Source organism: Loxodonta africana, chromosome 13, assembly GCF_030014295.1.
Source record: "Loxodonta africana isolate mLoxAfr1 chromosome 13, mLoxAfr1.hap2, whole genome shotgun sequence".
NCBI lineage: Eukaryota > Metazoa > Chordata > Mammalia > Proboscidea > Elephantidae > Loxodonta > Loxodonta africana.
In genome coordinates, this window is record NC_087354.1 from 79,300,385 (window position 1) to 79,325,325 (window position 24,941).

Genomic DNA, 24,941 nt, shown 5'->3' on the forward strand with positions numbered 1-24,941 from the left:
TAACATTTCATACTACCTTTTGAAAGATAACTTTGTTCTTCTTCTGAAAATGCTTTTTTTAATTTGCATTAGCTTATATTTGACATTAGTTATTTGAATTCATATTAAGTTCCATGTTCATGCAACTGGTTATGTCCATTTAACTACTTAGTTATATAGGTCAAGATTTGAGTCCGTAGTTAAGTTTCCTATAAAATAATTTTCTTTTTTAAAATGTAATTGAGTTGGTTTAATCTAGTGACAGATCGTAAGTATTATGTTAACTAACAACGTGCCCTTTCCTTTTTATATACATTTTAGCTTCAGCCTGGAAATTGCAGCCTTCTGTCTGTCTTCTCTCTGGTTCGTCCTCATATTGACATTAGTTTCCATGGGATTCTCTCACACATCAATACAGTTTTTGTATTGAGAAGCAAGGTAATCATTATGTTAATAAAATTTAATTTAATAAAAATTAAATGTAAAGTAAATAAGGCATATTACAAATTAGAAGTGATCAAGAGCGGAATGTAGCTACTATCACATCCTATGAGATAGAAACGGTACAGAGGGAGAAAAACCAAACCTCAAAGGGAGACCCAAAACGCAAAAGGCGTTGCAACCGATTTTTGGTTTGCATGAGGAGCAGTGGAACTGTATCAGCTGAACAGAACTAACAAAAGTAAGTTTTGGAGAATGTCTTGCCCTGACAGCTCTTTCATATAACAAAATCACCATCTTTTACTTCTTGTACAGCTATGACTTAGTCATCTAGTGCTGTTGTAATAGAAATACCACAAGTGGATAGCTTCAACAAAGAGAAATTTATTCTCCCACAGTCTAGTAGACTAGAAGGCCAAAGACAGGGTGTCAGCTCCAGGGGGAAGGCTTTATCTGTCGGCTCTGGAAGAAGATCCTTATTATCAATTTTCCCCTGGACTAGGAGCTTCTCAGCACAGGGACTCCGAGTCCAAAGGATGTGCTCTGCTCCCAGCACTGCTTTCTTTGTGGTATGAGCTTCCCCTCTCTGCTCGCTTCCCTTTCCTTTTTATCTCTTGAAGATAAAAGGTGGTACAGACCACACCCCAGGGAAACTCCCTTTACACTGGCTCAGGGATATGACCTGGGTAAGGGTGTTACAATCCTACCCTGATCCTCTTTAACGTAAAATTACAATCACAAAATGGAGGACAACCACACAATACCGGGAATCATGGCCTAACCAAGTTGACAGATACTTTTGGGGGACACAGTTCAATCCACGACAAGCTACAATGCCTATTTTTTGAAAATAGAAGAATTTATGAAGATATTTTTTAAAACTTCACAGAAAGCCACTGATTATTCTTCCTTAAATTGTCTGTTTGGTGCCATTTTTGTGGGAGGATAAAATTCTCATTCTGTTGACAATTTAGATAGTGCCCAGGTCTCATAGTTTCTGTTCTTGTGATAGACATAGTGGGAGTTATTTTCCTAGAGTGCCTAGCTCATCCTTCTTATACCTCACTTGAAGGTCTTGCCTACACATACTTTATCTGTATGTAACTGAATAGTTTCCGCTATGCTATGAATGCAAGGGTGGAGAATGGGGAGGCTTGATGTCTTGTAGCCACACTGGAAAGTCACCAAAAGGATTCACAGAGGTGTTCAATAAATATGTGAACAATAGCACAGCTACTGTCTTTCTGGGTTCAAAGGAGATAGTTAATTCACTTTTCTGCAGTGTTTGTAAGATAGCCGCTATGCCTGCTACCTGGCAGAACTCTGGAGGAATGTTTTCTCCTGTTCTAACTGATGAATTTATTTTCCCTATTGGTTTGATGGGAAATGAGGTATGTGTGTCCTTCTTGCTGTCTTGCTGAGTTGTTAGGTATGGGAAAGGCACTAGTTAATAGTTATGCTTGCCTTTTCAAGGAAGGATTGTTGGATGTAGAGAAATTAGAATGTGAAGATGAACTGACTGGGACTGAGATCAGCTGCCTGCGTCTCAAGGGTCAAATGATCTACTTACCAGAAGCAGATAGCATACTTTTTCTGTGCTCACCAAGGTAGTAACTTCTACATTAATTATAATTGATTATAATTACCCATCTTTAGCTAACAAAGGCATTTAATAAAGTTTTATTCAATTACGTCATCATATTCTGAAATGTAATTGCATTTTGCAACCTTTGTTATACATATCTCTATAACAAGGAAAATCTCATTCAACACATGCCAGTAAACTTAGAAAAAACCTCTTATATTTTACTTACCATGCCTTAATCAATTCGCTGAGTATTTAGACTGTTAGATCATGAGATATCTAATCCGTGGTTGCCTAATTCTATACTTTTGTACCTTCAAAAGAGACATCACATAGAATAGAAAAACAATTCTATGAAATATCTAATATGATGGCATATAGACGTGAATGCCTTTAATAAATATGGTATATGTATGTGGAAGCCTTTAATAAATATCTAATATGATGGTGTATATACGTGGATGCCTTTAGTAAATATCTAATATGATGGCATATATACCTGAATGCCTTTAATAAATATCTAATATGATGGCATATATACCTGAATGCCTTTAATATCTAATATGATGGCATATACACGTGGATGCCTTTAATAAATATCTAATATGATTCAACTCAACGGCACTGGGTTTGGTTTTTGGTTATGATGGCATATATATGGAAATGCCTTTAATAAATATCTAATATGATGGTATATATACGTGAATGTCTTTAATATATATCTAATATGGTGGCGTATATACCTGAATGCCTTTAATATCTAATATGATGGTATATATAAGTGAATGCCTTTAGTATCTAATATGATGGCATATATACATGAATGCCTTTAATAAATATCTAATATGATGGCATATACACGTGGAAACCCTGGTGGCGTAGTGGTTAAGTGCTACAGCTGCTAACTTAAAGGTCAGCAGTTCAAATCCACCAGGCACTCCTTGGAAACTCTATGGGGACAGTTCTACTCTGTCCTATAGGGTCACTATGAGTCGGAATTGACTCGACGGCAACGGGTTTTGGTTTATGATGCTATATATACGTGGATGCCTTTAATAAATATCTAATATGATGGTGTATATATGTGAATGCCTTAAATAAATATCTAATATGATGGCATATATACGTGAATGCCATTGTTAGCAAGAAATGATCTTTTCCATAGTATGTTAGTAAAAAAATGTAAAAAAACAAATTATTTCTAGATTTGAGCTATTTCTTGTTAAAAATATTTAACTAATTTAATCAGGATACACTATTAAAAATTTTATATTTTGAAATTGAAACACATAGAAAATATTTGTAAAAAAATCAGAGAAAAAACTTTAGATTGGTGTTTTCCCACTTTCAGAAAGGATTCTGCTAAATTATGCATGGAAAAACACAATAACAAAAATATATCTAAATTTACTTTATTATACTAAAATATTAGAAAATATATATTTCTCTAATTCTTTTAGAAAATATTTTTCTAATTATTAGTATTTTAGAAAAATGTAATTGTGAACCTTGTTGATAGGTGATACTGTGTGTGTTTATAAGTTTGTATAACCAAATACACATTACTTATATACATTATGCACATTATGTACATGTATACATTGTGCATTATATGTGTATATAAATTACACACATTATATATATACACACTCAAGAAATCATGTTATCGTGGACTATTGGTTAAAAATTTAATTTAGAATCCACCATGATTACTTTTCATGTAAAGATACTGTCTTAAAATTTCTGAAAATAATCTAATAATCTTTGCAATAACCTCTTTTAGTATAATTATTATTTGTTGTTAGGTGCCATTGAGTCGGTTATGATGCACAGAGAACTCTCTGAGACAGAGTAGAACTGTCCCGTAGGGCTTCTAAGGAGCAGCTGGCGAATTCAAACTGCAGATCATTCGGTTAGCAGCCGAGCTCTTACCCACTGTGCCCAGGGCTCCTTTAGTATTATTAGTGCAGTTTTAAGACTACATAAGAATAATGATTTTTTTTTCCTGAGAAATATATATCATAAAAATAAGAGATAAAATTAGGGAAGATAAACAATTTATATATTTTTTGTTAAGGGTCAGCATTGATTTAAATGTATCTTAACCTTCTGTCAATAAGCATTTTCTTCTTTTGCCTCTTTCCAGGTTGACATTCAATAGGGCAACAGCTTCTTAGTAGGCAAAATCTCTGTTTCTGGAGAGAGAGATTTTGGAAAAAAATTGTGATCTGTTTGTTTAGTGCCTTGTGCAGAAATTGGTCACATAGCAACTTATTAAGATAGTCTTCTGGGACCTATTCATGTGTGTAGAAAAATCTGTACCCACATTGAATAAATAAAGCAAGAGGTCAATTAAAAACATTTTTACTTATAAAATAAATTATTCCAAAATGATTAGGATACATGTAAAAACTGTTTTAACAGTGCATTGAAAATAATAAATTTGTTTAGAACAATGAGACATTTATAACTCAGTATGAATATTTCTAATCATTCATTTTCATTTTAAACATCATATGTATTTTTTTCCTCTGTCCTGAGCAGGTCTTATGCTATTTAGCAGACAGTATGGCCTGTTTGGAGCCCTGGTGGCACAGTGGTTAAGAACTATGGCTGCTAACCAAAAGGTTGACAGTTCGAGTCTACCAGCTGCTCCTTGGAAACCCTATGGGGCAGTTCTATTCTGTCCTATAGGGTCACTATGAGTTGGAATCGATTAGACGGCAACAGGTTTGCTATCTTTTGGTTTTATGGCCTGTTTATACATGGGTCGGTTTCTGCAAGTGGGCTCTAACTTACATATCCATTTTAACAACATCAGTCTAAAGAGTCCATATACTTCATTAGTAAACTGTATCACCATGCTAATTTTTGCTTTGATTTATGGACAGTTCTGCTGAAAGTATATTGCAGGGAGATCTTTATTATCCAAGATTCTGTAGTAAAGTAATACCTCAATTATGAAATTTTGGAGAAATTATTATTATGAATGACCAGAAGTAATTATTTTGCATTTAAAGAATTCAAACCAATAATGTAGTCTTAATACAAAATAAAAAGTAAACAAAAAACAAGTCAATTCTTTACTTACCAGATCTTCACTTAATTCATAAGCATTATTATGTTGTTCTTGAAATTACCTAAGGTAAATTACAAAGATGCATAAAATTTAACAAGCACAAATAATGTTTTAAATAAATGAGGGAAATTAGAGAAATAAGAATAGTAGAAGAAATTAGAGCTAGAAGTAAGAGTAACACATAAAATACATGTCAGAATGTCTTAAATACCTAAAATACATGTGGAAGTTGGGTCATAAATCTGCTGTAAACTTTTAATCGTCACATCTTAAAGGGAAAAGCAATCATTTACAAGATTCATAGACTCTGTAAATCAAAAATGAGCTAGTTTCTCAAAAGAAACGCCATTATCCTAGATAAAAGTTTTTCTTCAAAAGAATTCAGGAAGACATACATGATGATAAATAACACCCTTGTATTAAATCCCTGAGTAAGTTTCAAAGGGCAATTTTCTACATCATCTTCCAATCCAGAATTAATCGCACCATAAATGTGCAATTTGGCAAAAATACGTTTTAAGTTCTCTACTTGTGATACAGTTTAAATATCTAAAAGAATAAAGTCATATTCTTCATACAATTTCCATAATTTTTTATCAGGCTGAACTTTTGAATGGTAGGACGTGGCAGGATTATACTCCTTAACAGGAAGGAGGCTTCATCTTGCCACATGGGTCATTTAGGGCTAATTTTGTCACTTTTTTCTGTTATAACAGTGTGATGAACCTGGATGATTTGACAAGGAGAGGTCTGTATTTGAGTGACATCCCTCTGCATGATGCCACTCGAGATCTTGTCCTTCTGGGAGAACAATTCCGAGAGGAATACAAACTGACCCAGGAACTGGAAATCCTCACAGACAGGCTGCAGCTCACACTAAGAGCCCTGGAAGATGAAAAGAAAAAGACAGACACGTAAGAATTTTACCTGTTAAACAAGGGCACGGTGGTTATCCTTGCTATAATGTAACTCTCCTATAGTTAAGTAGGAAGAAAGACCTGGCAGCCTACTTCTGAAACTAAGCATGGGATTGCTAAAAGCTGGGGGCTGAGTCGGTGGCAGCTAACAAGAACAGCAGCTATAGTTAAGATTGATAATGAGACCAAAGGAAAAAAAAAAAAAAAATGGGACCCATAGTTCTGGAGTCACAGATAAAATCTTCCACATCTCTTTTAATAAGAAAATTGTGCATTCAGAATTAAATCAGTCTGAATGGTAGTAAGAATATGTTTTCTATTTTTAGAAGCCAAGTTGAAAAAAAAAATTCCCAAACATCTTTCTGAAAAATCATTAGAATGAATTAGATGCAGGTGTTTTAAAGTTTATTTATTCACTCATTGATTCCTTCATACAAGAGCTATGTACTGGGCACCTTCTGTGTGCCAGAGCCTGGCCAGGTGCTGAGGGTTAGACTCAACACTGAACTTAGAACTGAACTTTATGTTGAAAATAATTCTTTACTTTGTGAATTATTTTAGATCTTAGCCAATACGAATCTGACATCTAACACATGAACAAAAATATCAAAATATTATTATTATTCTATGAATGGTTGATTAAATCATGAAATTGCAGGCAAATAACATTAAAGACAATACTCCCTTTTCAAGTGATGTATTTGAACAAGTGTTTATTTCAAATACACATCGTGCAGACAGCTTAGCCTTGCTTCCAGATGTTAATTAAAACCACCAAATCACTGCAGTTCTTAAGAGATTTTACCCTGGGTCTCGTGTATTCATTTTTAATGTTTAGTAATAAGAAACTATCTTGTTGGAGAATTGAACTCATCTGTTTTACTTCCCATAAGAACTATGTAGCTCTACTTAAACACCCAGAAAATTTATCAGTCTCAGCCTATGTACTTGACTTGCATTGAGACGTGTATTGGCATCCATGGTGTGCACACGTATACGCCTTAGTTAACTATTTATTAATTGCATGGGTGAGTTAGAGAGTGCCATTTTAAGTGCCCGTCTTTTTCCATAGCATCTTAATTCACTTTTCAACCTCTGTATAATGAAGCTGAAAGCAGTGCTTAGGTCCCTTTGAGACCAACTTCTCTTGTTGTCCTAAAGTACACCCATTAATTTATCCAGGTGTTCTGCAAATTTCAGACATTTTATGGAACACGCAGCTCATATTCCTCTCACTACTTGAAAAGCATTTTAAAGCGTGTACTTTATTGCTATGTGGTACAACTACATCCATGGAAGATAGCACATTTTATGGAACTTGTAACCTAGTACTTAGTACTAAGGCTCCAGTCAGGAGTTTATAAGCTCAAATTACACAGTATCCTGCTGTGGCTGTAATATTAGAAAACTGTCTATGTTTCATTTTTTGTAGTGTGATTTGAAGTTTGCTATGTTCTTTGGTCAACAGGTACTGATACCATAAAGAATGCACACTTTAAGTTATGAAAATATCCATCTATTCTGTGTTGAACAAACCCTTAATTCACATTTTATCCTAAATTGTCAGCTTAAGCAGGATACTTGCTTGTTTCAGTAGACCAGGATTTCAAAATTGGAAGGTACTGGGAACAGAGCAAAGGGCTTGTCTTTAATAGGAGAAGAGTTCTGGTTAGTGAAACAGTTAAGCACTCAACTACTGGCCAAAAGGTTGTTGTTTTGTACCCACCTAGAGGTGTCTTGGAGCCCCAGTGGTACAATGGTTAAGAGATGGACTGCTAACCAAAAGGTTGGCAGTTCAAATCCACCAGCCACTCCTTAGAAACTCTATGGGGCACTTCTGTTCTGTCCTATAGGGTTGGTATGAGTCAGAATCAACTCAACGGCAATGGGTTTGGTTTCTTTGGTTTAGAGATGTCTTGGAAAACATGCCTGATGATCTGCTCCCAAAAGGTCACAGCCTTGGAAACCCTATGGTGCATAGTTCTACTCTGACACACAGAAGATCACCGTGAGTCAGAACTGACATGACTGCAACTAGCAGCAAGAACAGCTGATAAATGCTTATCACAGGACTGTTTTCTGGTTTTTGTTACCCAAGTTGGGTTTGCCTTTCTGGATCTATCTAGTTTCTGGACTACTTAGACTTATTGTACTTCAAGATTGCTTATTCTGTTTTTAAAATATTTGATGTAGAATAGATGTTTTATAGATTTTTAATTTTCCAGGGAATTTAATGAGAAAATATTTACTATCGATTTTCTAAGTAGTTCTACTATTTATATTCTATACTCAAAATATAGCTTTAAAATATTTTATGAAAGTGTTTTCTGTTAAAAAGTTACAAATGAAGGAATGGAGAAATTCCCCTGTGGCTAGGAAAATCACTGAGACCTCAGCTCTGTTTCACATATTTATACTTAGCATGACAGGCCCTTTGACTTTAGGAAGGAAAAAGGCAAGGAGGGGTCATTTGTCCCCCTAAGTCTTCCTATCAAGAGCCTGCAGGTCTCCCTCATTGGCTTCTTTCCCTCTAACCCGTCCTCTCCTGTTGTGTTTAGTTCACTGTCTCCTCAGCCTAGTGCCTGATGCTATCATGTCATTGTTAGTTGACATCCAATCCATGCTGACTTATGGCGACCCCATGTGCACAGAGTAGACCTCCTCCATAGCATTTTGAAGGCTGTAACCTTTAGAAAGCAGATCAGCAGGCCTGTCTTCTAAGGTGCCACTGGGTATGTTTGAACCTCCAACCCCTCGCTTAGCCATTAGTGCCACTCAAGGAGTCCTGATTCCATCATAGTAGACTCAATATTGCTTATAGAAAGAAAATAGTTTCTCGTGTAGACTGCTGTCCACCTGCTTTATCAGTTCCTTCCATGTAGGAGTGAGTCATGAATGAGGCTAGAGAGAAATCCTGCTTTTATTACTTTACAAAAATTGAGATAAATTTCTTATTCCTGAGAGGTATGACTTGTTCCTCATACTGTGCCATTTGTACAATATTTCAAGTGCTGGCAGTGACCTGCTGGCATGATGATATGGTACATATGGCAGCAGCCCCAGAATTCTGGAGTACAAATGAAAACTCTGACCCTCTTTGGCCAGTCCTTTGTTTTGTTTGTTTTGACTTATTTTGACTTGGTTTGGGTTTGGGGACGCTTTATGTTATCAGAGTGAACAGATGGTTTATATTTTCTATATGTCTCTTTACTTATAAATATGGCTTATAATACTAATTTTAGAGGGTATCCTATCAAAATCCAGTTTTTTACAGTGCAAATGACATTGATACTCTGTGAAAAGTAGCGTAGAAACACCAGAGATATTCCTAGCATTTCTTAAAGGCTTCCTTCCGATTCCACTGAACAGGTTACTGTATTCGGTCCTTCCTCCATCCGTTGCCAATGAGCTGAGACATAAGCGTCCAGTGCCTGCCAAAAGATATGACAATGTGACCATCCTCTTCAGTGGCATTGTGGGCTTCAACACGTTCTGTAGCAAGCATGCATCAGGAGAAGGGGCCATGAAGATTGTCAACCTTCTCAATGACCTCTACACCAGATTTGACACACTGACCGATTCACGGAAAAATCCATTTGTCTACAAGGCAAGTCCTATCATACTGTGTTGTTATTGTTGTCGTTGCTGTTAGCTGCTGTCTCAAGTGCCCCCACCTCATGGCAACCTAGTGCACAACGAAGTGAAACACTGGCTGGTCCCACACCATCCCCATGATCAGTCACTGATCAGACCTGTATGATCTATAGGGTTTTCATTGGCTGATTTTTGGAAGCAGATCACCAGGCCTTTCTTCCCAGTCCTTCTTAGTCTGCTGAAATCTCTTCAGCAACATAGCAATTTTTAAGCCTCCACTGACAGACAGATGGCAGCTGAACATGGGGTCCATTGGCCAGGAATCAAACCCAGGTCTCTGACCGGAAAGGAGTGAACCCTACCACTGCCCCAGCACTGTCCCATCATAGCCTAATGCAGTGCTGCTCAGAGCCTGGGTTTCCAGACCCGACCCTCCAGAGGTACTGCTTTCAGGTCTCTAACTGTTGAGGCTGCGGCTTGGAGAAAGCCTTTGTTTGCTCAGTATTTACCATTTTCTTAAATAATTACCTCTTGTTGTAAAACTTTGTCTTCCTTGTAAACAAAATGAATGTTTCCTGGGGCAGATGATTCTTGGTAAAAAAAAAAAAAAAGGAATGCTCAGCAGCTTATTTGCACTTAGGATAACAAATCCGGTGCAGGTCGTTGATGATATTTAGTATAAATATAGCGTTTGCCTTAGTGCCCTGCAAGAGACATTTTACCTCACATACATCAATGCACAGTAAAAAAGTCATAGAGCCTGAGAAGGATCCTGGGGACTCAGAGTTGCCGTCAGATAGCATCAACTTGAAGATAAACATTTATAAGGCATTTCTGCCCTTTTTCATTAGAAGCAAATACAGTATTTGAAGTCAGCGGATATTGCTTCATAAAGGCAAAAATGTTAACTAAACCATCCCTAGGCATCTGGGATAATATAAGCTCTACAAGAACTATTTATTTTATAGTCTTTCTGTGAGGTACAGTGTCACACTTGGTGAGCACATCATAAACGTAAATGATTAATGACCCTGATAAATCACTGAACTTCAGACAGTGGTTCTTGTGCCATCAAGCCATCACTGTTTTAGGGAAGGAAATAGGCAAAAACTATTCTACTGGGTTATAAAAGGAGCCTGGATGGCACAATGGTTAAGCGCTTAACTCCTAACCGAATCGTTGGCCGTGTGAACCCACCGTGTGGCTTCTTGGGAAAAAAGACCTGTCGATCTGCTCCCATAGAAACTACAGCCTAGGAAACCCTATGGGACAGTTCAACCCTGTCATATAGGTTCGCCAACTCAGTAGCACACAACAACAGCAACACTGGATTCTAAGAAGATCTGATGTAGGAAACTAGTGCTTACCAGAAGAAAAATAATGCTCCAACTTTACCTGCCTGTAATCAAAGATCCCGGGTGCTGTGTGTGTAAATCTCAAATAATCATAAGTTTTTACCAGGTTGGAGTTGAATATATTATGATTTTAAAAGAGTTAAGAGGGAGGAAAGTTCCAAGCTGTTGGTAGCCTTGGAAAAATATTTTTTGTATAAGAGTAGCAAATGAAAGTCATGTTTCTGCTAACCAGTGACCATCTACATATGTGCTGTGTTAGGTGGAGACCGTTGGTGATAAGTATATGACAGTTAGTGGTTTACCAGAGCCTTGCATCCACCATGCACGATCCATTTGCCACCTGGCCTTGGACATGATGGAAATCGCTGGCCAAGTTCAAGTAGATGGTGAATCTGTTCAGGTTAGTAAATAAAATACTTATTGTAATAGTGGTAGTTGACCCTTGTGGGCAACCGATTCATGTTCTTGACCAGTCATGCATATGTATAAGAAAGGATGTCTTGAGAGTAAAAGCTATTATGTTGTATTGAAGCCACTGTATTTTATTCTTTCATAGAGCTGGGAAACCTCTCTACCTTTTTGAAATTATGTAGTCCACCTCTGTGCCAAAAGTCATGAGGATGAGATAAAACTACCTGTCCCTTCTGGTTTATTTTCTAAATGCTCTTTTTTATGTCTCCTATAAACTGGCAGATTCATGTCTTTGAAATCTTCAGACATTAGAGAGTATTTCTCCCGGAAGACAGAACTTTTGTGAGGGTCTTTTTATTTTGTCTGCGATACACTTGGAGTTCTTCTAGAGAATTCTTATGATTTTTTTTAATGATGAATCTGTAGTATTCTGTAATAGAAAGTAAGCAGGAGTTAGTGTGTGTGACTTATGGGAATTATAGAAGCAGAGCCTTTGTTTTTGCAGATAACCATAGGGATACACACTGGAGAGGTCGTGACGGGTGTCATAGGGCAGAGGATGCCTCGATACTGCCTTTTTGGGAATACCGTTAACCTCACAAGCAGAACAGAAACCACTGGAGAGAAGGGGAAAATAAATGTGTCCGAATATACATACAGGTAAGAGGAAATGCCTTGGTATTTACTGATGTGCAAGGGAAATGTGTCTTTGCAGGAGGGGTAATCTCTGAGTGACTGTTCCCTTTAAACAGTTATCACCTTCTCTCTTAGAAGTGTTTGTATATGTTTGTTTGCGAAGACAGGGTCATTGTTTCCATTTTGAATGGTTCCACATCACCATAGAAATTGTTACTAAAGCCATTGTTGATGAAGGCTTCAGCTGTCTTTAAATACAGTGTTAGTATGTTAGTGTGTGCCCTGGTTGTCTGTTTATAACTTGGACACATGTCACCTTCTGCATCTCTGTATACTCTTTCCCTACTCTCTGTCCCCCGTCTTTTAGATGTCTTATGACACCAGAAAATTCAGACCCACAATTCCATTTGGAGCACAGAGGGCCAGTGTCCATGAAGGGCAAAAAAGAACCAATGCAAGTTTGGTTTCTCTCCAGAAAAAGTACAGAAACAGAGGTATGACTAATGAGAGAGTAATTCTTTTAAGACAGCATGAACATGGTTGTTAAATGAGAATCACCAAAAATATGTTTCATTTGAAAAGAATTCCTGCTTACAGACCTTAACCCGTAAGTAAATTGGTGGAAATAACTGAAACATTAACTAGCGGTTAGGACAATAAATACTGCTTGGGGATATTTTATGGCTGCCGCCTTTTGTCCTCTAGTGAAATTAAAACAAAAGACACACTACATCTAGAAGATTTGTTATTGGGTTATTTCTCTGCAGTCGGGCTCAAACACGACTAAGGTGAGTGGCCTGTGAGGGGGCTATACTGGCTCCTTCCCTCAGCTCCCTAAACTGGCTCCATGCTCACCATGAGGGCTAAATTCAGGCTGCAGTTCAGAGCAGGTTTCTTAAGCATGAAGCTCAAGATCCTTCTAAGGGCCAATATATCTTCCTGTGGAGTGTTTGAGGATCTTGGGAAAACCCTAGTCCCTTGTGTTTCTTCGAGAGAGGAACCCAGTAAAAAAACTTTTTTTTTTTTTTTTTTTTTATGGCGGAGTGATGTATAATTGAGAACAATCTAAATGATTCCATGGGGAAGCTTTAGGTTCTTGCTACTACTATGGTTGTACTACAGCCAGAACTCATGTGCTAGAGTGGACCACAGGTGGCATGTCCAAACTGAACTCATGTGACCCGCAGTGGTATTGTACTCACTGAAGCCCTGCCCAGCCTCTTTCCCCTCACAATGTGTTACATTGGAAGCAAATTTGATGCTTTGTGTCCCTGTTAATGTATTGGTTCCTCAGAGAAAATGAGACTGCTTGATTTTATTTATTTTTATGCATGTATACATTCCTTAAAAATGCTTTTAGAATATAACAAGCCCTAAAGGGAATGGGATGCTGAGTTTTAATTTTATCTCTGTTTTCTTTCAGCTGCTTTTATTTTAAGTAATTTACCCACGAGTTGGCATGCTTACTGATGTTCTTCTGACAAAGCAGAGTAGACTTCAAATGTTGGTCATTCTGGTTGTTAGCCCCTGTTTCTCTTAAGATTATGGTGGGAGTGATTTACAAAAACTGTTCATGTCAATGCCGATCACACTATCAGAGAAAAAAAAATATATTGAGGGAACTACCCTGAGTGGTGTACACGGTTTACGCTCAACTACTAAGCAGAAGGTTGGCAGTTTGAACCCACCCAGTGACACTGAAGAAGTAGACCTGGTGATCTGCTTCTGTTAAGATCATAGCCAAGAACTCCCTGTAGGGCAGCGCTGCACTGTCACACACAGGGTTACTGTCAGTCGGAATCGACTCAGCGGTGGTGGGTTTGGTGGTTTTGGTTTCACTGGCTTCATTGTCGCTGAAAATTAACCCCCTATTTCTTCTACACTTTTAAGGAAACAAAGCAGGACGATAACTGAGCCTTGCATCGTGGGAGGAAGAAGACTGAAGATTAGGTTCCGTTTGTCCCCTAACACGTGCCGAGCCTGGTAGCAGTTACTCCTGATGAATACGTGTTTTGCACTGTCCTTCTCTATTATTTTGACCATTTCTCCTCGGTATATCTCTCACTATTCATTATTCAACTTTAGCTCAGCTTTTGATTATGTTATTTAAGGTTTTAGCGTATTTTCTTAGTATATCTAAAGCCTAGCTTTAGATGTGGATGACGTGAGCTTCATGTGTCTGAAAGTCTACTACAAGCTTTACCTAACATGGTGGCTTGTGAGTTCTAGGCACCCACTCAATACTTGCTGCATTTAATTAAATGCAACTGAACAGTATTTGCCCATATGTATACATAGCATGGAGCCCTGGTGGCACAGTGATTAAGCGTTTGGCTGCTAACCAAAAGGTCAGCAGTTCAAATCCACCAGCTGCTCCTTGGAAACCCTATGGGGCAGTTCTGCTGTGTCCTATAGGGTTGCTATGAGTCAGAATTGACTCGACGGCTACGGGTTTAGTTTTTTTGGTTTATTCATAGCATGGTTTACTGTATCTGCTTAGTGCTCCATATATACGTGTGTGTATATATATATATTTTAATGACTATAGCATATAACAAAGTTTATGTAGTGTTGGTGTATATCGCTATAGATATCATTTTCTAAAGGAGTGAATTATAAGTTTTAGAGAAAATGCAATTTATTTTCAGGCTTCCAGAGTAAAAATTAATAGACCATGCTAAGAAAATAGTGACCATTGTGAAATTTGCTAATTTCCTTTCAGAAATATAGAGTACACATTTCTATTATTAAAGTATTGGATGGCTAATTCAAATCCTGTGGCAATTACAATTCCTAAAAAATGCTGACGTTTGCATTGCATCCCTCTTACTGATCTTGTTAACCACAGAAAGCTGCACTGTCTTACGCTGGCTTGGGCTAAGTGTTAGGGGCTCTAACCAAATCCAGGAACCAAGCTGGAAAAACACTCCTGAGATTTTACTGTTAGAGAGCCTTTCTTGGCCCTTTATTCCCAGAAATGAGCTTCTTTTTTCTTAGCTTAAAAGAATGTGATTAAATCCAGGGAGTCATGTTCGTAAAAGTTAGTTTAATTTCAACATGGAATGAATTCTTATTGGAATAATTGGCCTGTTTTTCTTAAATGTCTCTGATAATTTATTAATATCTATCTTTATAAAATATAGTGCGGCTACGTTGGTGTAAAAATGTTTGTCTTTAAATTTACTATTTCATATCAGCACATCAATATGTGTATAAATGTTCCATGTTAATGTGTAAAAGAGTCTGCAATAAATTATTTTTTCCACTTGTCTTCAGATAGTTTTTATTTCAAGAAAATGATTCTTATATTATTATTTCTCATTTTATTAATGCCATTTTTATAAAAATGTTTTATAATTTTACCTATTATAGATGTTAAATTGCTGTTTCATTCACTACTGTTATGAATTTTTACTAGATTATTTTAAGTAGGCATAGTCTTAAATGCTTATTTACTGTATTTTTACCCAAATAGCGCACACCTTCTAGATTTGTTTGCCATCTGCTCCCTTCCCTCATGAGGTAATTTCCTAAGTGCACTGTGCTATTTTTTTTGACAGCAATATGTAAAAAAATCGGCATAGCAGCACTTCTAAAAATACCTCAAGGAGAGGAAGGAGCAGTTGGCAAACAAATGTAGGTGTGCGACATTTGCATAAAAATACAGTAGTACCAACAAAGTAACATTAACAAGACTAGATATAGGGAGGATACACAGATGAATATGAAGTGGAACCAGCTCGTAAAGTGCCCACAGTCTTTTAGGGATCACAGACGTATATGCATGTAATTAAAACATGTAATAGTCATAATGATAAAATATATTCAAGATACAAATAGAATATTTAGTGAATGAGTAACTTGGGAGGATAAGGCCAGAGTGGCAATGGGGGATGTTGAGAAACCAGCTGAGTTTTATGATGGTGTAGTTTAAAGATGAATGAATGCAATGGAAACATGGATCTGCATTTTTTCTAGCAGCCTACACTCAGTGTCTCTAGTTTCTCTCCTCCTGTTTAATCCTCAGTGCACAGCATTGTATTCTGCGCAATGAGTTTGCATTGCATAAACTCATCGATACTTTCCTAATTATGCAGTGAACAGTACTCAGTCTTCAGGATATATGATCTCTGCTGCATTGGCACTTTTTTTCTTTTTGAGTAATTATTTTTATTGTTTTTATGAAATTATTTCCCCCAAAGTTTTAATGAAAATTAAAATATAAAGAAAAGTTAAAAGAATTGTACAGTTATGTCAGTAAGGGAGGAACAAATCAGAAAAGGAGGGTGAGAATGGCAGGACATTTTGAAGAATAATCAATGTGATTGAACTGTACGTGGAATAGTTGCTGAATTGGTGTACCATATTTTTATGCAGATAACATGTGCTTTCTGTGTTTGTTTGCCAGCTGCTCCTTCCTTCCCCCTGGAAGGTATTTCCATAAGCGCTGCTATGTCTATTTTTTTTTTTACATGTTGTAGTAAAAAAGAAAAAAAAATTCGCGTAGGGTGCTTACAAAAATACCTTCTGCAGGAGGGAGCTATTGGCAAACAAACGTAGAAGGAACGCCTTACTTGCATAAAAATACAGTATGCTTTGCTGTGTATACTTCAATAACAATAAAAAAAGTTGTACAGTATACAATCATACATATACCCACCACCTAGATTATACCTTTCTTAACAATCTTCTACCTTTCTGACAATTTCCTCTTAATCCCTCTTCTAGTTTTCTGTAATCTGCTGGCTTGAAAAAAAAAAAAAAAATTTCAGATACTATGAAATTCACCCTTTTAAATGTACAATTCAGTGGTGTTATAGTATATTCAAAAGTTTGTGCAAACATCATCATTAACTAATTGCAGAACATTTTCATCGCTCCAAAAAGAAGCCCTGAATCCATTAGTGTTTGCTCCCCATTTCTTCCCTCATCTCAGCTCCTGGAAACCAGTAATCTACTTTCTGTCTCCATGGATTTTCCTATTCTGAACAGTTCATAAAAATGGAACCATGCAATATGTGGCCTGTGAATTATCTTTTCACTTTCTTGATAGTGTCCTTTGAAGAACAAAAGTTATAAATTTCTATGAAGAACAATTTTTCTGTAATTTCTTTGTTTTAGGGTTGTATTTAAAGAGCCATTATCATGTAAATTTACACCTGTGCTTCCGTCTCAGAGTTTTATGGTTTTAGCTCATATTTACATCATAGACCCCTTTTGAGTTAATTTTTGTATATAGGGTGAGGTAGGGATCGCATCATATGTGGATGTGCATCTCCAGTTACCTCAGCACCATTGAATGGCATTGACACCCTTGTCTAAAATCAATTTATCATAAATTGATTTGTAAATGCAAGAGTTTGTTTCTGGACTCTCAGTTCTCTTCTATTGTTTTTTTTATGTTTAACCTTATGGCAGTACCACAGTCTTGATTACAATTGTAGTTAGTAAGTTTTGAAATTGATCAGCAAATGTGAGTCTGCCAGCTTTGTTCTCTGCTGGCTTCATAAATATTGGTCATCCTTCGTTATCTTCCTTAATGTTCTTTATCATCAAATCTGTGACCACTAATGACCTTGACTAACAATTACTGAGAATTTACCCTGAGGGAGGTTCTATTCTATGTACTGTATAAGGTTTAATCTCATCAAAGACATCTCAGCAGCCTAAGGGATAAATATGTTTTGCGGTTTTTTTTTTTTTTTTTTTGATGAAATCTACAGAGCAAAACCTTCACCAAATTCAACAATTCCGACATGTACAATTCAGTGACAGTGATTATATTCTTCATGTTCTGCAACCATTCTCACTTTCCTTTTCCAAATCATTCCACCACCATTAAGATAAACTCAATGCCCCCTATAAAGAGCTTCCCCTATCCTCCTCCTTCCCACTCCTGGTAACCACTAGTAATATTTGGTTTCCATGTATTCTCTTATTTCATGTAAATGAAATCATACAGTAGTTATCCTTTTGTGGCTAACTTATTTTGCTCAGCATGATGTTTTCTAGGTTCTTCCATGTTGTGGCATGCATCAGGACTTCATTTCTGTTTATGGCTGTGATGGTTAAGATTGTGTGTCAACTTGGCTGGGCCATGATTCTCAAGTGTTTTGCCAGTTGTATAATGTGATCAATTCTCTGTTGAAATTTGAAATGTGATCACCCCTATGATGGAATCTGCTGAGTGGTACCTGGGGGCAGGGCCTGAGGTGGCTCACCACCCCCTCAGCCTTCATCTCCCTACCATCTTCTGCCTATTTCCTTCCTGGTCACCTTGCTGGGGCTTTTGATTGTTCGGGATCCTGCATCTGGTTCCCGTTCGTCTGGTCTCTGGTTCTTTGGACTTGGGCTAGCAGCTTGCCGGCAGTCTTGCCTGCCAATTTTCAATCTTCACAGCCTGTGGCAGCCCTGCTCTGCTGCCTGCACATCTTGGGTTTGCCAGCCCTTGCGGCTATGTGAGTCAGGAGAATTTTCTTTCTTGCCTCACGGACTTCAAACTAACAACTTCCAAAAATTGTGCAAGCCATTTCTTTGGTATAAATCTGTGTGTGTGTATATATATGTATATATGTATATTTATATGTGTATTTGTGTGTATATAATATAAATTATATATACATATACACACACACACATGCTTTACTGGTTTTGCTTCTCTAGAGAACCTAGATTAAAATATTTGGTACAGAGAGTGGTTTTACAGAAACAAAATTGTAAGGATGAATTTTCTAAATTGGTTCTCGGGTCTGGTTAGTCTTAAAGATGTTGATCACTCTGCTTCTAGTAGTAAAGAGAGCACTGCTAATCCATGGCATGAGGCGGCAATTCAAATACATAAAATATCACCACCAATAGATCAGGTATTGGTGAAAGACAAGGCTCTGGGTGATTGCATGAATGAAACCTTTCTACAATTTTGTCATAATGAGAAGTATAGGGAAGTTGGTTGGTCCTACTTTGGCTAGACAAACTAGTGAAAGAAAGAGATGAGCTCAGGGCTTCAAAGCTCAAGCACTGCATAAATGAACTCAAAGTTTCCACTTGTGCTTTGAAAGAAAGCCTTATTTCTTGTAGTAACAGAGCTGATATTGTAGACAACCAAACCCAAACTCTTATTGTAAGAGTGGCTGAATTATAACATCAACCCTACTGCCAATCTCTAGAGATATCTGAAGTTAAAGTGAGGGCATTGATTAGGAAGAAATGGGATCTTGAAACCTGGGATGGGGACATATGGGCAGATAATCAGGAAGCTGGAGACACTGAGCTCCATTGAATCGCTCCTGCCAACAGCATCATTAGCGCCTCCACTCCCATCTAATGAGATTAACCCAGCTGCATCTAAAGCGCCTTTGAGTTATTGCCTGGGACATCGTCTGAAGCAGATGCTTTATAAGACAATGCTGAATGTTCTCAAAATATCTTCCCACCAATTTTGGCTCCTAGACTTATAACTAGACTTAAATCCCAGTGAGCTCCAAAAGGTGATGTAAAAGTGTAACCCAGGAAGTGGTACACTACAATCTGAAAGAATTCCTTGGCTTTTCTGATGTGTACATACAGAAACCTGGGGGATATGTGTGGGAATGGCTATTAAGTGTGTGGGATAATGGTGCAGGGAACATAAAGATAAATCAGTCTGAATTTATTGATATGGGCTCACTAAGCACAGATGCTTCATTCAATGTTTCAGCTCCAGAAGTTTAGAAAGGATGCAATAGTTTATTTGGTTGAGTTGCTGAAGCATGAATTGCACAGTGGCCTACACTAAAGCAGGTTGAATTACCAGACCTGCCTTTGTATACTGTAGAAGAAGGTATCCAAAGGCTTAGGGAAATTAGCATGGTAGAGTGGATTTATCGGGTTAGACCCACAGAACCACACATGGAGTGCCCAGAGGACACACTTTTACAATAACAGTGAGGAACAAATTTGTGAAGGGAGCCTCAGCATCCTTGAACACTGCTGTGATTGCTGTTTTATGTAAGTCAGATTTGACAGTGGGAACTTCCCTAACTGAATTAAAACACCTAGCTACTATGGGGCTGATTGGAGCCTGTGGTGGTATGGACCAAGTGGCAACACTCAATCAAAAAAGACACAGTGGGCATGGTTAGCATAATGGGCAGCAGAGTCAAAGTGGTAATTAGTCTGTCTCCTATGGATTTATGGCATTGGCTACTTAGTCATGGTGTTCCTAGGAGTGAAATAGGAAATCTACTAAACATTTGCTTCATCTGTGCAAGTGCATGAATTCTAGGTCAAGTGAACAGCAGTCTAACTCAAATTCCCAGAATAGCCACGGCCCCATGATCAATTCCTAGACATGAGGGAGTTTACCCACCCACATCCCCTTGATATGAGAGGGGGGGCCAGGTCCCCCTGAAGAAGGGCTCCAGTACACTACCCGAAATGTATATTGTTAATCTTTCTCCCAGCCTTCCCCAAAGGGGTCTATAGTATTTTAAGAGTGACTTGTTCATTGGGAAAAAGGAAATAATCAGACTTTTCAGGGATCACTGGGTACTGGCTCTGAACTGACACTAATTCCAAGAGACCCAAACCATCACTGTGGCCCATCAGTCAGAGTGGGGGCGTATGGAAGTCAGGTTATTTTCTGAGTCTTAGTTCATATCCATCTCACGGTATGTTCAGTGGGTTCCCAAACCCATCGTGTAGTGATTTCCCCAGTTTGAGAATGCATAATTGGAATAGATACACTCAGCAACTGGCAGAACCCCCATGTTGGATCCCTGACACATCGAGTAAGGGCTATTATGGTAGGAAAGGCCATTAGAACTGCCCCTACCTAGGAAAATAGTAAACCGAAAGCAGTACCACATTCCTGGAGGGATTGCAGAGATTACTGCCACCATCAAGGCCTTGAAGGATGCTGGGGTGGTAATTTGCACCACATCTCCACTCAACTCGCCTATTAGGCCTGTGCAAAAAACAGATGGGTCTTGGTAATGACAGTGGATCATTGAAAACTTAACCAGGTGGTGAGTCCAATTGCAGCTGCTGTTCCAGATGTGCTTCCATTGCTTGAGAAAATTAATACATCTCCTGGTACTTGGTCTGCAGCTATTGATTTGGCTAATGCTTTTTACTCCATACCTGTTTCAAAGGACCATCAGAAGCAGTTTGCCTTTAGCTGGGAAGGCTAGCAATCCACCTTCGTTGCCTACCTCAGTGCTGCACCAGCTCTCCAGCCCTATGTCATAATTTATTCCACAGGGATCGGGATCACCTTTCTCCTCCACACGTTGTCATACTGGTCCATTACATTGATGACATTATGCTGATTGAACCTAGTAAGGAAGAAGTGTCAATGACTCTGAACTTATTGGTAAAACATTTGTGTTCTAGAGGGTGGGAAATTAATCCCACAAAAATTCAGGTCCCTTCCACCTCAATGAAATTTCTAGGGGTCCAGTGGGGTGGGGCAAGTTGAGATATTCCTTCTAAAGTCAAGGAAAAATTATTGCATCTGGCTCGTCGCACAACTAAAAAGGAAGAATGCCTAGTGGGCCTCTTTGGATTTTGCAGGCAGCATATTCCTCATTTGAGTGTGCTACTCTAGCCTATTTATCAAGTTACTTGAAAAGCTACTAGTTTTGAGTGAGGCCCACGACAAGAGAAGGATGTGCAGCAGGTTTGAGCCACTTGGTCCATATGATCTGGCTGACCCAATGGTGCTTGAAGTGTCAGTGGCAGATAGAGATGCTGTTTGGAGTCTTTGGCAGGCCCCTATTGGTGAATCACAGCACAGACCCTTAGGATTTTGGAGCAAAGCCCTGCCATCCTCTGCAGACAACTACTTTCCTTTTGAGAAACAGCTTTTGGCTTGTTACTGGGCCTTAGTAGAGATTGAACGCTTAACCATGGGTCACAAAGTTGCCATGCAGCCTGAGTCGCATGCACATCATGAACTGGGTGTTGTCTGGCACGGATTCATAAAGTTGGACGTGCACAACAGCACTGTATCATTAAATGGAAGTGGTATATATGAGATTAGGCCCCAGCAGGACCTAAAGGCACACATAAGTTGCATGAGGAAGTGGACCAAATACCAACGGTCTCCACTCCTGTCACATTACCTTCCATCTCCCAGTCTGTATCTATGGCCTCACGGGGAGTTCCTTACGATCAGTTGACTGAGGAAGAGAAAAACTGTGCCTGGTTTACAGATGGTTCTGCATGATATGTAAGCACCACTCGAAAGTAGACAGCAGCAGCACTACAGCTCTTTTCTGGGACCTCCCTGAAGGACAGTGGTGAAGGGAAATCCTCCCAATGGGCAGAGCTTCCAGCAGTGCACCTAGGTGTTCACTTTGCTTGGGATATGTGCAATTGTTTACTGATTCATGGGCTGTGGCCAATAGTTTGGATGAATGGTCAGGGACTTGGGAGGAACATGATTGGAAAATCAGAGATATGGGATTATGGGGAAGAAGTATGTAGATAGACCTCTCTGAATGGGCCAAAGAAGTGAAGATATTTGTGCCTCATGTGAATGCTCACCTAACAGTGATCTCCTCAGAGGAGGTTTGTAACAATCGAACAGATAAGATGACACATTCTGTGGAAACCAGTTATCCTCTTTCCCCAGCTACTCCCATCATTGCTTGGTGGGCTCGTGAACAAAGTAGCCATGGGGGCAGGGATGGAGGTTATGCATGGGACCAGCAACATGGACTTCTACTCATCAAGGCCGACTTGGCTACAGTCACTGCTGAGTGCCCAATCTGCCAGCAGTAGAGATCAACACTGAGTCCCCAGTATGGCACCAACCCTCAAAGTGATCAGCCAGTAACCTGGTGGCAAGTTGATTACATTAGACCACTTCCTTCATGGAAAGGGCAGGTTTTTGTCCTTAGTAGAATAGACACTTACTCTGGATATGGATTTGCCTTCCCTGCATGCCATGCTTCTGCCAAAACTACCATCTGTGGACTTACAGAATACCTTATATACCGCCATAGTACCCCACACAGATTGCTTCAGATCAAGGGACTCACTTAACAGCAATGAAGTGCAGTAGTAGGCCCATGCTCATGGAATCACTGGTCTTACTGTGTTTCCCATTACCATGAAGCAGCTGGCTTGATAGAATGATGGAATGGCCTCCTGAAGACACAATTATGGTGCCAGCTAGGTGGTAATACCTTGCAGGGTTGGGGTATATGCTCTAACCCAGTATCCAATGTATGGTGCTATTTCTCCCATAACGAGGCTTCATAGGTCCAGGAATGAAAGAGTGGAAATGGGAGTGGCACCACTCACTGTTACCCCTAGTGATCCACTTGCAAGATTTTTGCTTTCTATCCCTATAACCTTATGCTCTGCAGGTCTAGATGTCTTAGTTTCAAAGGGAGGAATGCTCCCACCCAGAGTCACATCACTGATTCCATTGAACTGGAAGCTAAGAATGCCACCTGGCCCCTTTGGGCTCCCTATGCCTCTGGATCAACAGGCTAAGAAGGGAGTTACCATAGTGCCTGGTGCAACTGGCCCTTATTACCAAGAGGAAATAGAATTGATATTACTTAATGAAGGTAAAGAAGAGCATGTCTGGAATACAGGAGATCCGTTAGGGCGTCTTTTAGTACTACCATGTCCTGTGATTAAAGTCAATGGAAAACTACAGCAACCCGATTCCGGCATGATTGCTAATGACCCATACCCTTCAGGAATGAAGATTTGGGTCACCTCACCAGGCAAAGAACCATGACCAGCTGAGATGCCTGCTGAGGGCAAAGGGAACATGGGTGGTGGAAGAAGGTAGTTCTAGATACCAATTATGACCATGTGACTAATTGCAGAAATGAGAACTCTAATTGATATGAGTATTTCTGCTTTGTATGTGTGCATCTAAAATTTTGTTTTCTTCACATAAGATGTAAAGGGGCCTGCATTTTTGGTTGTACACATGTTAGTTGTATCAAGTTAGGCACAAATATGACCTTGTAATTGCCTTTATTCAGAGATTATGCATAGTTTGGGAAGATGTGTACAGATAGCTAGTTGACAAGGGGTGGACTGTCACGGTTAAGATTGTGTGTCATCTTGGCTGGGCCATGATCCTCAGTGTTTTGGCAGTTGTATAATATGATCAATTCCCTTTTGAAATTTGATACGTGATCACCCCTATGACAGAATCTGCTGAGTAGTACCCGGGAGGGTGGGACCTGTGGCAGCTTTCCACCCCGTTAGCCTTCATCTCCCTGCCCTCCTCTGCCTACTTTCTTCCTGCTCACCTTTCCAGGACTTTTGCTTGTTTGGGATCCTGCAGTTGGCTATAAGCAGTGAATACACTCTGTATATAGCAATAAAGTGTATTTAGAGAAGAGAACTTCTTTTCAAGGTGTGGCTAACGTAGGTTTGAATTTCCAAACTACCTGTCAGTAGTTCTGTGACCTTGGTAAAGTCATTTAACGTTTTCATACTCCAGTTATCATATTTATAAAATGGGGATTATAGTAATCACTCTCTAGGGTTGTTGGTAGATTTAACTGAAATATGAAGGCAAATTCACAGGTGCTGGTACTTAGGTATGGCATTTTTCAGAATACTAGAAAGATAATTTAAGAAATAGAGGTTTGAGAATCATTAGTAACTTTGTTAAAGCTAACTCATGTTGAAGCACACGTCATGAGAAGACAAGAGGGTCAATAAGAGAAACCAGTGACCAGAGTATAATTTTTCCAAACCTTGAAACAAACTCAATGAAAACTACCAAAAAAATTAGAGCCAAATGTTATGGGTAATATAGCAGTTTCTAAGTTTGAATTGAAGATATATCGACATCAAAAAAAAAAAAAAAAAACACTTTTACAATACAATACATATAACCCCTTGCCGTTGAGTCGATTCTGACTCAAAGCAACCCTATAGGACAGAGTAGAATTGCACCATAGAGTTTTCAAGGAGCAGCTAGT

General features: G+C 38.6%; 1 protein-coding gene across 2 annotated transcripts in view; it reads left to right on the forward strand.

The window, feature by feature from the left end:
- Window positions 1–16,765, forward strand: part of GUCY1B1 (guanylate cyclase 1 soluble subunit beta 1) — a 64,002-nt gene extending 47,237 nt beyond the window's left edge. For both annotated transcript variants that reach the window (XM_010601903.3, XM_023541806.2), the window contains exons 7-14: window positions 301–417; window positions 1,894–2,027; window positions 5,801–5,998; window positions 9,371–9,608; window positions 11,210–11,350; window positions 11,867–12,021; window positions 12,365–12,491; window positions 13,888–16,765. In XM_010601903.3, the coding sequence (XP_010600205.1) occupies window positions 301–417; window positions 1,894–2,027; window positions 5,801–5,998; window positions 9,371–9,608; window positions 11,210–11,350; window positions 11,867–12,021; window positions 12,365–12,491; window positions 13,888–13,911 (1,134 nt within the window). In that variant the 3' untranslated portion in view covers window positions 13,912–16,765. The remainder of the gene's footprint in view (window positions 1–300; window positions 418–1,893; window positions 2,028–5,800; window positions 5,999–9,370; window positions 9,609–11,209; window positions 11,351–11,866; window positions 12,022–12,364; window positions 12,492–13,887) is intronic.
- The last annotated feature ends 8,176 nt before the right edge of the window (window positions 16,766–24,941 follow it).